Below are 14788 nucleotides of genomic sequence, written 5' to 3' on the forward strand. Positions count from 1 at the left end.
ATTTTTTCTTTGGATGCTGTTACTACAAAATTGTCTATCTACTTGGTAGATGCCACCTGTTTTGTTGATTTTTGATAATTACAATCTTATTGTAGTCCCAATCGCGTCACATTTACCAAAAACCAGCTCTGAAGTTTTGAATCTTAAGTGTTGCAAAACTAAAGTGCTGCTTCCCATGGCTAGATGTACTGAGTCACAGACACCAGCCTTTTTTATCACTAAAATCACTCAGATGAAAAGAAATATAATGAAAGACATGCCAATTATCTAAAAGTATGCTGCATAGCCAGATTTTTTTCCAGTGTGTGGTGAAGGTACAGTATATCTTTTTTTTTTCAGATAGTCTGAAAACCCCAATGTAAGTTACACTATTGGAAAACATTATATGCAAGTTTGGGTCATTAATGTTATTTATCATCAGTATGTTGTTGCCAATACATGAAGTGTTTTGGAAATTGTGGAAGCTACTCCTGTTCCCGAAGCATGCCACAGATAATGCAAATCTCCTACACATTTGAGGAGATTACACATTCACAATCTGCTGCACCTTTCCTTTAGTATCCTAATATCCTTTAGTATTTCAATACACCTTATATATGTTGTTTTTAGAATGTGAATTTTTTGTTGCACAAAATATGTTCCTGTGAAGGTAAAGTAATTCATAAAGTTAAGAACAATTGTTTTTTATAATAAAGCATTTGATCATTGCCAGGGAAATAGATATTTATTATGTTGCTGAGCAAAATATTGAGTTGTTTCTGTAGTCGCAAAATAATATTTATATTTGAGTAATTCTAGAATGATTTCCACCGATTTAAGAATGAAAGATTCCAGTTGCAATTCTCCAGTAAAATATGCAACAATGAAGCATTTTTTTCATGACTTTTTTTTTCAGATAAGAAATACAAATGAGATTGTTTCATGACAATTTATCAATGATATATAACCTAAAAAACATTATTATTCCAGTGTAGCAATATCTTTTTGTAACTTGGTGGCCAAAATTGCATGCAATTTTATCAATGTTGTCTAACTAGAGCATTGTATACAGTAATTCTAATTACTTTTGTTTAATATTAATATTAATTAATATTGTTTCAATTATCCCATGATTGAAATACTGCATTTTTCAACCATATATCCTAACATTCTGTTTGAATATTTTATTTTTTCAATTTGAATTGCTCACATTGTCTAAAAGGAAAATGATATGTCACATCTTTTTCATGACCAGTCTCTTCAAGTTCTATGTTTCTCATCTTTTATTTCCAGTCTGTGTTTCTGCTTTTGCCACAATCTTTACTCATTGACAATAAATATAATCTGTCTGGGGTTTGCCAAGTCTTGAATTCTATCCAACTCATTTTGAATTTTCTTGTGCACATTCTACAGTGTTTGCTAATCCTCCAATTTTGAACCATCGGCATATTTGAAAAGTTTGGTAAGAATATGAAAATCTAGATCATTGCTCTTGAGTAGGAAGAGCTGCAGTCCAAACAAAGATCCCAGGGGTACTCTGATTGTATCACTCTAATCTCCAATGAGCATTTAATCTCTGTTTTCTTTGCATTAACCAGTTCTTAATCCAAATATAGTACATGCATTTCTTTAATTGCCTCCCACCTGTAGTTTGAGGATTTGAGAATCATAGCTTGTTAATGGGCTATAGTTGACTTCAGTCACCATTAGAGATCTTCCCCTTTACATTTCTCCTGCCTTTGAAGTAAAGCATTACACAAAAACATACTGTATGCACAAATCAGCGTTTGACAGGACTTTTTGTTATGTCAGACTGAGTGAAACACTTTCACTAAAATAAATGCACACATACTCATCTGTGCACAGTCTAAATAACATACTGTACTACAGTTACTGTACATGCTGTAGGTCTAAATTTTCCATAGATGGTCTCAGTCTTTTCAGGGGTTTTGGGTTCAGTGTTGCTAAGAATGTGAATGTAGCAGCTACTGAGCCTCCTAGTTTCCCTGGTTGTGACCAGTCTAGACTAATCACAGCACATTGTCAATAGAATCATTTTTGGTGTTCTCATGTCTAACAGTACAGTGATTCTATATGACTTACAGTATACTGTAATTAAAAATCTTTTCTTCAGTTTTTAAGAGTTTTCCCCTTCCTTTCCCATTAATGGACTGCCTTCTATATATACTAAAGCAACTGAATATTAAATGAAGTTCACAATGTGCTGATTTTAAGTCAAAATTGTTACTGTACAGCTTGTACATCTATAATTATGTATTATGTTTAAACATTAACATACAAAAGATTTACAGAAATCCACTTAGTCATTTAAAAAAACATTTATCAACTAGGCTTTAAAGCTAAGTACTTGTGAGAATCTGCTGAAGTGGTCTGCATCAATGTGTTATTCTTAACTTCAGGCAAATACTTCATCTCACCATAAAATTCCACAAAAATTGTCCTTGCATGTACATTGCCTGAGGAAACAGGAAGTGCTATCACAATGTTTAGAGACACCTGACGCAGAATAGGAGGTGTCCAGGTATTGAATAAAAAAAAACAAGAAGCAACCAGCTACTGCCTGAGAAATGTTTTTCATTGGCTGAATGTTCTAGCTCATTCATTACGACAGTACATTTAAAAGATATATAACTGAAACCAGTGTGCACTGTAAATTGAAGACAAGAAAGTCTAGGGTTCTGTTTCATAGAAGAGCAGAAAGGCAGGAACAATGGAAGGATGGACAGACAGACATCTATTACAAATTGGTAAGTATATTTGTGTCTGATTTTCCATAGCAAATTATAAAAAGGGGTGAAAATATCAAATTGTATCCCAATAAAGCACATCTTCTGTTTAACTTAGAAACCAAAAATAACCAACAGATTGCTTAGATTTTTTAAAAAAGATTTTTGGATATTTATTAAATTTAATTTAGGGACCAGTATTACAGCACAAGAGTTTATTTTCACAATTTTAAATGGAAATGTAAACTAAAGGAAATAACTATACAGTATATTGTTCTACATGTTTCTACTGTGGTAACCTAACTACAGCTTTTCTTAAAAAAATATTTCTGTATTCTGTAATCAATCTGAGATTTCCCTAATTACAGCAGGACTGAAATTACTACTGAAACTAAAATGTTGTCAGTCAGTTCTCAGTTTTTATTCTGATTTTGGAATTAAGATTAATAAAATTACAAACCTGATTGTTTGGTATTTCTATTGACAAGATATTACCAGCATAATTCCATTTACTAATAGAATCTGATGTTTAACATGTTCAATTATAGAAATAATAGAGAAATAAAGTGTCATTTATTCAGAGAAGTCAAGTATAATGAGTTAGCTTGCTACATCAATGTTGTCACAATTACAGTATAACACTTAGATTACAAATGTGATTGGGTGGAAGGTGTGTAATTTATAAAGAAGAACACTTCATCAATACAGTAAGTTATTGGTAGTCATTCTATTGACAAACATTTAGTGAAATGTTATGGAATTAGGATGGTATTACATCTCTGCTAAAAAAAACTGCATCATTGCATTATAAAACAACAGTTTCCTTTGTTGGGCTTTTCTTCCTCTTTTTATCCAACAGAGCTCACTCACATAAGACTTATATACAGTATAAGGTGTAATGTTTGTAATGTTTGAACATGACCTAATATGTGAGGTTTCATCTCTGTTTTGATTTGCTCGCCAGTACAAATATTTTAAATAATTTTAAATCCATTTTTCTTTCCACTTCAAACACCTGAATTCTCAGTTCAGAGATCAGAGGTAGGCATCTTTCATTGGAAGAACACTTTCTTAAGTAAATTTTGAATTCTGTTCTGGCATGACATTCAGTGCAGAGCAGTAAATTTTACTGTTCTTGAAAAGGAAAAATGGATTAAAATCTGGCAGGTGCTCCATCACCATGAAACGTGTGTGTTACAATTAAACTGATCAACAGAAGCTTGCCAATTAGTTTTGCAACCCTAAAGGTTACACAAGGTCCTGTACGTTTCCAGGGATGACCTTGAACATAATAAGGATACCAAATTAAGAGCAACTCAAAAAGTGACAGGTTGGGGATGTCCTCTCACTAACAGGTAGAGATTTACATTATGCTGCAGAAAATTGTGCTACCTTTTAATGTAGTGTCAGGCCGAATTATTGGATTAAACAAATAAAATATCTTTCCTGAACATTTAAGTGATCTAACTGTTTTAAAGGTGACAAAGGTGATTTAGTGCTGTAATGAGCACCAGAGCGAGGCAGCTACTGTGAATTAAAAAACATTTCGTGTACTGAAAATTTGAGATTTCAGGTTTTTTATGGCCTATTTAGAAATAGATATTAAATGGCTTCTACAAACAATATGTAAGAAAAAAATATAAATAATACAACCTAATATTCCGATCTATCTTGAAAGAACTGGTTCAGATGTTTTCATTGTGGTTGACTATCACTGCAGGTGGATCCTGTGAATATAACTGCACTATCTTTATAAACCATGAGAACAGGACCCAAAGTGGTTTTAATTACCATGAAAAGTCAAGTTTGTCTTTGATCCTTGTGACCAAGCAATCATTGGTACCAAGCCCTTGCTTTAAGGCATTTTCGAAGACAGATGCTTTGAGAAGCACGTGATACCTTCTAATTATTCTCATGAGAACTTCCTTCATGCACATGAATTATTTCTAAAACCATCATATTAGCTTTCTATGTAACACACCTGTAATTTTTAAACACTCCCTTCTCATTTCGACTGAACATAGTTCTCTTCTTCCTGATTTAAAAAAAAAGTTTATATTAGCATTGTATAGTATAGTATGGAAATATAAAGCATTCCTGTATATTTATTCAATATTTCACAATGAATGTAAAAGCCTACTAATTTATGTACTGCACAGTACAAATCTTTACAAAATTATGTAAAAAAGATTTCTACTTCAAATTGTATTACACCATGCTAAGGTACGTCTGTAGTATTTGTCTACAAATTGTTTTGGAATTGGTCGTTGACTGGTACAGGTAGATCAAAGTTTAGGTTTTAGGCCCTAGACTGGATATTCCCATTATTTCAGTAGAAACTTTCATACAGCACATTTCAATACATCAGTAAAACCAGAATACAAGATTAGAACACAAATTCTCATAGCTTATAACAATTAGTTTTTTTTTGTTGTTGATGAATCTGTTATGGTTTCATATATTGTATCTTGACAAAAAATTAATTCCAACATGGTGGAATGTCTATGATGTTTATATTTGAAAAACTGTACAACCCACATTCACATGCTTTTTAAACTAAATGAACTTCTTAAGACTAGTCTGAGGCTTTTGGAAGAAATTTCTGGTTGGATAAATTAATGCTTATACTGTAATTAGGTTTTTAAACATGCATCCAAGTCAATCACAAATTAGATTTCTAACAGTGTTGTGGTGTTTTGGTGTTTAATACAGTACATTTGTTTGCATAATACTTAAGGCATTAGATGTATTGTACTTTTAAGACAAGTATATTTACTGTAAAACACTTGCATTATCATTGATTTTCATGAACCCATTCATGTTCAGTGTATTCGTTAATGGCATTGACACTCATCCTTTTTCACAGCAATATCAGCTTTAACACTAGCAGCTGTCTGCTCTTCGTCCACTTCCATGACTGAGAAATCTTCAGAAAGTATGGAACAGCTCAGTGACATTTCAGAATTCAATTATACCACAGGTATGTTTATTTTTTATTTACTTGGCTTTTCTCTGTATTATATGATTGGTTCTTTCACAGATAGTGTTAGAACCAATCTAACACAGATGTGTTAGTTGTGAGAGCAGATGCAACAGGTAGTGTTTGATTGGAATTCCAAATTAGAGAAGCCAGAGCATCCTTATCCTGGTCATTGGGAATCCTGTATGATTTACAGTAGATTTGCATCTGTGCTTTTCATTATACCTGAGATCTCAGCCACTTACAGTAACTGAACTTTCAGTTGAAGTTATAATTTGCTTTTAATTAGACCCTTTTTTGTGTTTAGGTCTTTGACAGCTGGGAAATTTTCTAAATATCTATAACAACTTGAAAATGTAAGCTAGTTTTCAGTGGCCTGAAAACTATTAAGTAGGTCTGGTATAGCTGATAACTGGTGCAATAAAGTAACTGAGAATTCAGCTACAGTGAAAATCAGAAAAAAATAAACAATATTGACTCTGCCTATATCCCCATTGCAATAGGACAGTAATCTTTTTTATAAATACTGTATGTACTGTTAGGATATTAGTCCATCACAGTTTTACAGTGTGCTAACCTCTTTAGGTTTTGCATGCTAGGGGGATACAATGTTTCTCCATGGTACCATTTTTGCATTTTTTCAGATATGACTAAATGTAACAGGTTGAATTCATGAGTAATGCATGCAGATATCAATTATTAACTTACATATTCGTGTCTTGGGATCCTGCCCATCTAAACCAGTAACAATGCAGTTTGATCTGGAATACTTTGGCTTAAACATAGTTTAACCTCAATTGTGACAAGACCTGTTAGTGTCATATACATTTTCCTTTTTTTGTGAATTTTGTGGTGATGACGAAACAATATAAACATGGTTTGGAAATCGCTGTGTCTGGGCTGTCTTGATGGTGACTGCTGCACGTCACTGTGGTGAAATTGCACTTATGGTTGGTATTACATAAAGCAAAGAAAAATCCATTAGAGATTAGGGAACCAATGATTAAGACAAAAAGAAGTACAGTCACGCCTTTTCACTTAAGTGATACTAGCACCAAAGATTAAAATGAAGCGTGACACAGTTTAATCTTTGTTTTCAGTGCTTACTCACTAATATGTTTGTCTTGAAAAAGAAAATCATTGAACTTACAGTACATGTGGTAAAAGCCAATTTTCATTTATTGAGTAACACAAAATCTTACCACTTATCTGAATAGTTAGTTATTCAGAAAATAAGGAGAATTTTAATTTACCTTTCTTGTTACTTTCATCTTTTTTGTCCCTTTAGATGGAAGTACACAAGTGCCTCTTACATTAGAACTTCTAAGTCCTTGCACAGGCGATGAGCAGAGTTTCTGCATGAATGGACTCTGCAGCTATCACAAAGATCTCAATAAACCTACTTGCAGGTAACCATGTGCAAATGTAATAGATTTCTTAGTGTATATATTTATTTGCAAATAAAGTATAATCAATTTAGTTTCTTTCTTATATACTAAACACTAGATGAATTGATAATGATTCCAGATTTTATGTTGTCTTGACAAAATTATTTTTTTCTCGCTGCACATGAAGTTGATGAATTTTTGTTCATACTGTATTTGTCAAGTAAACCCATTTAGTCATAAATGTCGCTCACTTTCCATACATTTTCTATTCTATTCCAGTATCATTGAGATTATATTTTCACCACACATTTTTATTGTTTGCACATAATAACTCGTGGATTACATATATAAATTTTAACCTATCCCAGTTTCACTCTGGTTAAAATCCCTGTTCTTGTGTTGCTGGAAGACTTTCTTTGTGAACAGTTCTTTATCGACATCTTAGCTCGGATAGACATGGTCATTGCAGAATTGTTGTTTTATACAGGAAATCCTGTTTGTATTTTGTATTTGAAGGTGTTACAAAAATTATACTGGTGAAAGGTGTCAGCACCTGGTCTTGGACTCTCATGGTGAAGAAAGTCCTGAAAAGCTCATTGCTGTAGGAGTGGGTGTTTTTCTGCTCTTCTGTGCCATTTTAATTCTCTTCTGCTGCTGTTTAAAGAAAAGGTACAGTATGCAAGAAACACACCAGTATGATGCACAAACCCATAAAACATCTATCGATCTGTTTTTTTTTAAATTGTATTATTTATATTTACTGTAGATGGATAGATGTAGATTTAAGACTAACCTTGTATATTTTTTTTCAAATTCTGAAGTTTTATTTTAGGTACTGTAGTTTAGTTATATAGTATACATGAATGAAGTCCAATTAAAACACAAGTCAATTTATGCTGTAAACTAACTGATACAGATCATCAGAGTCCAGTGTGCCACTAGTTTTCTTCATACAAAGTACTATGTACTGTATTTCTCCTTCAAAATAATTATAATAGTTATTAAGTATATGACAGAAATAGAGTTAAAGAGCTATTTGTGAATCAAACCAGCATTGAGACAAAACTCAGAGAAAGAAATCTTTAACTCATCAATTATTACTGCTAGATTACTACTGAATTGTGACCAGCTGTTTTATATAGAAATAAATATTAACTGCACTAAAACCCCTTTATCTGATTATAGGAGGATATTATTATTGTATTAATCAAATTGGATGAAAGACACAAGGACCACAGATGTCAATAAAGACAAATACATAGTCAGTGAAAAAAATAGATGGTAAAGCAAAACTAAATGAGTCATCTCATTCATTGATTAAAAGGAATTTTTGTTTGAAAGTATTATTTTAATCAAAAAGCTACTACACAAGACTGTATTACTGTGTCTGTATTATTTCTGAAGATTCCAAATCAGATACCTGAAATAAGAAAAATTCATGAAACCTTCATGAAAAATTTGAATGATATTTAAATATGGGACTGGTTATCCTGTACAGTATGTGGTTTAAACAATGTTCTTAACGGTATCTTATAGTGTCACTGTGCTTCTTTTCAGATGTGTGAAACAGAAGTCTCCGTATAAGATATGCCCACCAGAAAACACAGTCTGAAGGTTTAAAGTGAACATGGGAAAAACACTACTTGTTGTAATAGCACACTTTAAGTTGCTGCTCACCCAGACAGTTATAGTAAGAGAGACCAGAGGATTTCAAATGCATCCCATAGTAAAGCTTTCACTTAATGAATGATAGCTGATTGTGAAAATTTTTCAATATGCTTTGTCTTGAATTCTGTAGCTGCAAATAAGACACTTAAACAGTTACCGAACACAATTGCAGACTACACAATAAAATATCATTCTGAAACATCTCAGTAAAATTAACAGATGCAAGATGGACTAAAGTAAAATAAATCTGTAACACCTTAGCAGTGATTACCGAAGTGAATAATCCTTGACAACATAACTTGTTACAGATGCCAATTAAATCATTCAATAGATTATTTACAAAATATATTCATAAGAACATAAGAATGGTCACATGAGAGACAAGGCTGTTCAGCTCATGTTGACCATTGGTTTGTTGGTAGTTGACTGATGCATGGATTTCATCCAACTGTTTCTTGAAAGAATCTACTGTACAACATGGCTGAGTAGCTTGTGTCATATGACCACAAGTCAAATAACAACTGTTATAAAGCAAATTATATTGGTATAAAGACCACATTTTATTGGTATGACTGGCTAAACTTTTTGGTTTTGAGGGACAACTGTATGGCCATTAGGACAAGGAAATCTGAACTTCCTATGATAAACCAAAGGATTACTGTATTAGAGGTGCCTTAGGGAATGGTGCAAGGGTGTTAGTGTGCCAAATGTTATGGGCTAATGGACTAAAGGTTTGGGTTTATACCCTAGAAAGCTGGTGAGTGACAGGAATTAGGATTTGTCATTCTCTCATTATAAACTAAATTAAGAAGCTAGTGCACTTTAATATTTTCAGAAAACACAAGCAACATTTCAATATTCTTTGAGACCCAAGACAGAAGGCAAGGGTTTATGTTCACTAAAATCATCATCAGTGCCTTGATGTATAGTGTTGGTACAGAATAATATGTATCCCAATAAGAGGTCATTCTATAAAATTATACTGTACTGTAACCAATTCTATAAAATTATAAACTGTACTGTAACTATTATTTGATGTGTTCTTTAAAAAAGACCCAAGTAAATGCTAACCAATATTCTATGTATGAACAATGATGTTCTTATGTTCTACTCAAGGTTAGAATGATTAGAAAAAGTTATTTCATGACATTTTGATCTGAAGCCAATCCTTTTTTTCTGAAGCACTTCTGTCCAAAAAATAAAACAAGAAAAATACAACTTGTTAGAAAACAACAAACTTTGTTTGTGTATACCTAAACAAATGTAGAGAGGTTTAATACCAGAGAATAGTGTTTCCTGCTCTTAGGTGTTCACTTTCATAATGTTGACTGACAGTGAAAATATTTTTTTTTTTGCTGGGAAAAAGATTTTTGCAATGTATTGAAACCATTATTTTTAAAATCATTTTAGCCTTGTGTACAACACAAAAGCTCCCTTTTCTTCCAGTCATTAAATATTTATTTAAGTTATTAATGAAAACATTCTGTATGTTTTATGTGCATGACGGTTTTCTAATAAATCCTAAAATAACTTTAACCAAACTAAACTGGGGTCTCATTTGTGTTGTCTTTGTGTCTTCATTACCTCATGTGACTCTTTGAGGAGTGCAGCAGTTCCCAATGCTGTCCCTTCTGGCTTTTTGTCCTTGCTGAGTTCTTAATCACAAGCTAATCAATTTCAGTCTTTTTTTTTGCGTATTTTAAAAAAAGTGCTTTCAACTTTTAAAACATATGAGTTTTGTAACTGTTATCAACCTAGTGCTACTTTCTAAATTGCAGAACTCCTCTTATTTAGTTGCATTGAAATGTAAATGTAGAAGGAAAAAGTGTTCATTGACAGAGGGTCTGATACATTTTATCTTTGTAGATTGTAAAATTCTAGAGATATCAATTTCCATAATAGACAAAAGCTGTTAAAAGATCATTAAATACATACATCATATGTTTCTATTTGATTCTGCCTATATCTAACTTGTAAATACTATAACTTTTTACCCTCTAATGTTTATAGCAAACATTATAAAACCTTCACTACAAAGCTGAAGTTCATCATCTTTTTTCCATATGGTTATAACTACAGTATGTTTTATTAGGAGGCATGTGAGTGTGAGACATGATTAAACAGGCTACAGTATATCTTGAAAGAGTTCATCTCAGGTGAAATGCAGGGACAAGAATGTTTGCCTCATTGTGCAGACATCCGTATGTCATATGTTTGTTGATGCATTCCTAAGAAACAACATGCTGTCCTAGTACCTTAATATAGACTTGACCTTCAATAATTGGAATTCTTAGAACACTTATTAAAATAACTTTGTTTATGACGACATTTACAGTCAGGTGCCTTCGTACACTGTGTATATTTTATAATGGATGCTGAGCCCAGAAGGTTTAAAGACCTGTATAAAGGTGTATTCTTGTTTTTGGTCCTCTTGTCCTCTTTGTGTTTGTGAGTTTGTCAGTTTGTGGCATGGCCATGAGCCCAGGTGTCACCACCCCAAGATAAGAGGGTAAGTAGAAGTGAGTTTCCCATGTTCAAGGTGTCCAGAGTAAAGGACTGGTGTTGCATTGTGTACACTTGCTTGGGGGAAACTGTTGTCTGCTATTTCCACCCTCAGCGATCATTTGGCAGTGACATATGTGTATCAGTAGTTCAGTTAGATCTTAATGAATGTGATAGAGAGATGAAGAGTATTTGGCATGACTTGCCTAGCTGAGGGAATGGCAGGCTGGGCATGAGAATAGGCCCAAAACACCCTCACTGTTGAGAGGATTGAGCTAGGGAGTGGCTGCAGGGGTGTAGATGGGGTGGCAGGAGGAATGAGGAAAATATCTCATTGTAGTGTAATGCCAGTTTTAGGCACCTTTGAAATACAATGAAATATATTAATAATAAGCTCATTACTGTATATCCATTATCACTGCAGTTTAATAACACAATTTAATTTTACCTCCTCCCCCAAAGTGAAGCTAGTGGTTTCTAATAGCTGTGTGTCATCTAGGTGGGTGCTAGACTTTAGTGATGAATGAAATGCATGCTCTCCTATAAACCTTTGAGCTAATAACATGCAAATAATTTATTACTCCCAAAAGTGATATGGTACTTCCATTCCATGTGTTACGACCGTTTTACTGTATATTGTTGTACTACATTTTTAGTCTTTGTTTTAGGATAAAATTGATACTGCAACAATGTTTATCAGGATAGTCCCATATGATTGAGTCTTATGGGACTACCCCATAATATAGCACCTGAGAGCTGTGAGGTGGCAGCACTACTGCAAAAAAAATGCTATGATAGAAATATACTGTATAGCATTTTTCTGGAGGCATCAGGGAAAACATTCTCTTCTTTATTAGCCTATTCGTCTTAATTCCTTAAGCATGATATACTGTAAGAGGGTACAACATTTTCAAATATGTTGAAATACCATAACCAAAATTAGCATTTGCTTCACGGGTGTATGTTTCTACTGGATGCACTCTGGGAATGAGTCACTAACTGGTATGTTGTTTTCCCCGTGAAAACTACGTGATATCACTACTTATGTTGAGCATGTGTCTTACATGTTTTACTGTCCTTCATGTTGTTTTTTGTTTTATTAAATATAACTCTGGAAACACATCTGTGGTTTTGGTTTTGCCATACCTAATCTGCTTTTCCAAGTGGTGAATAATTTGACAACCACCAAAACAAAATGCTGTAAACATGTTATCCAGTAGCACGCACCTTTATTAATTACTTTAAGAACTTAAATGTAGGCTGTTGTTTTTTCACATTTCACTTGCTTTGGTGCTTTGGTACCTAGGGGACACTACATTTTTAAACTTTCTCTGAAAATATTCTTACCCTTTGACAGGAATGCTTGGTTGATTTTTGTCAAATATATCCTAAATAAAAAAACTCATTTTGTGTTAATAGACAATGTTAAATATTTTTATTGGTTTTAACAAAAAATAATATGTACTCTACAACAAGACAAATTCTTTCTTCATGTACTCGTTTTGGTACTGTCTTCATGAGTAATATGAGATGCAGACCGAAGAAGATTTTTTTTCATGGCTGTGTGGGCCCTTCTCTCAGGGTGAACACATGAAGTGATTTGGTAGTTCCATTTACTGAATTGTTTTTTTTTGTATTCAAGACTTTTGGGTCTCATCATGGCTGAAATGGCAATGTCATAGAAGGGCCCCAAACTGTTGCCATTTTGATTTTGATTTTCATTGATGTTCAAGGGAGAGCAGAGTAAGGTGGTCACATAGGTGTGTGTTTAAATAAAAAATGACAGTCACATGTTGTTAAATATTGAATTTGTTATTTTACAACTGTAAGAAGATTGTGCATGATCCTTTCCTCTGGAAAAAGTGTCAAGTAGTGTATGTGATGACTAAGATCTTAAACTTTTCCAGTTTGTCTGTTTTCTTACAAAACAACAAGAAGATAATTAATTATCACTAACTTAGTAATTAATTACATCATGTGCCACATTTCATAATTTTATCAATAAACATAGTGCTTTAAATAGGCTCCTGTACTTAATTAATTTCCACCCATACTGGATTGTTTTCAGCTTTTCCCTGAATTGTAATTGTTAAAACAATTAAAGGTGCATTTATTACAGAATATGGCATACATAAGGTGTGTAAAAAGAGTTTTTTTTTTCAGTTAAACATCAAGAATTTGTACTTGAATATTAATATTAAACCAGAACGAAAGCTTATATAATTAGTTCTTTCTTTGTTTTAGGATCTCATTTCACGTAAAAGTAATGTACAGTTGTGAGAAAAAGTTTGTGAACCCTTTGGAATTATCTGGATTTCTGCATGAATGGCTTCTAAAATGTGATCTGATCTTCACCCAAGTCATAATAATAAATAGAGACAGTCTTATTTAACAAACAACACACACAACATTTTACATTGTCATATCTTTATTGAACAAATGGTTTAAACAATCAAGGTCATTGATGGAAAAGGTATGTGAACCCTTATATTTAGTAACTATTGGAACCTCATTTATTGGCAATAACCTCAACCAAACTCTTTCTGTAGCTGCTGATCAGACCTGCCGAGCGGTTAGGAGGTATTTTGGCCCTTTCCTCTATACAAAACTGTTTCAGGTCATGTATATTTTTGGGATGTCATGCTTGAACGGCCTGCTTCAGATCACGCCACAGCATTTCAATGGGATTGAGGTCAGGACTCTGACTTGGCCATTGTAAAATACGGAAGTTCTTCTCTTTGATCCACTCTGTTGATTTACTCCTGTGTTTTGGATCATTGTCATGTTGAATAACCCAACTTCTTCTGAGTTTTAGTTCATAGACAGACACCCTGACATTCTGCTGTAGGATTTCCTGATACAACTTGGAATTCATTGGTGCCTCAATGATTGCAAGCTGTCCAGGCCCTGAGGCAGCAAAGCAGCCCCACACCATTATACTCATGCTTCACAGATGGGATTAGATTTTGGTTTTGGTATACAGTTTTGTTTTCTCCATCTTTTCAAGATGTCGTTATCCTAGAGGTTCACATATTTTTTCCATCAATGATCTTGATTGTTTAAACCATTTGTTCAATAAAGATATGACAGTGTAAAATGTTGTGTGTGTTGTTTGTTAAACAAGACTGTATTTATTATTATGACTTAGATGAAGATGAGATCACATTTTAGGAGCCATTCATGCAGAAATCCAGATAATTCCAAAGGGTTCACAAACTTTTTCTCACAACCATAGTTTGCCAATACAAAGGAACAGTGTTTTAAAAACATTTCCCATATGCCCTCAATAAAATGTAATTCTATATTTTAATTTCAAAATTCTATGAAAAGAAGTCCCTATTGCATCCAGATACGTAATTGTTGATTAAATGAATACAAATACAAATATATTTGTTTTACCCAACTTTAATATTATAGATTGCCAACCACTGTATCACCACAATTGCAGTATACAGCAGTTCGATGTAGCTGAACATGTATATTGTACACTTCATAAGATAGCAAGTGCTGATCCCTCCACTTAA

At 33.2% G+C, this 14788-nt stretch overlaps 1 protein-coding gene across 1 annotated transcript; it reads left to right on the plus strand.

The window, feature by feature from the left end:
• Positions 1-2670: 2670 nt before the first annotated feature.
• LOC148838018 (epigen-like) lies at positions 2671-8794 on the plus strand. The gene is made up of 5 exons (XM_088912403.1): positions 2671-2747; positions 5593-5706; positions 6995-7115; positions 7611-7763; positions 8652-8794. The coding sequence occupies exons 1-5, from the start codon at positions 2711-2713 to the stop codon at positions 8704-8706; spliced, it is 480 nt and encodes a 159-aa protein (XP_088768529.1). The 5' UTR covers positions 2671-2710; the 3' UTR covers positions 8707-8794.
• Positions 8795-14788: the final 5994 nt, after the last annotated feature.

This window comes from Atractosteus spatula, chromosome 3, assembly GCF_055471065.1.
Source record: "Atractosteus spatula isolate fAtrSpa1 chromosome 3, fAtrSpa1.hap1, whole genome shotgun sequence".
Classification (NCBI taxonomy): Eukaryota; Metazoa; Chordata; class Actinopteri; order Semionotiformes; family Lepisosteidae; genus Atractosteus; species Atractosteus spatula.

Coding starts and splice junctions, on each gene's coding strand:
- LOC148838018 (XM_088912403.1), top strand. CDS start 2,711: ATGGAAGGATGGACAGACAGACATCTATTACAAATTG. Junction 2,748..5,592: donor CAGACATCTATTACAAATTG/GTAAGTATATTT, acceptor CCTTTTTCACAG/CAATATCAGCTTTAACACTA. Junction 7,764..8,651: donor TGCTGCTGTTTAAAGAAAAG/GTACAGTATGCA, acceptor GCTTCTTTTCAG/ATGTGTGAAACAGAAGTCTC.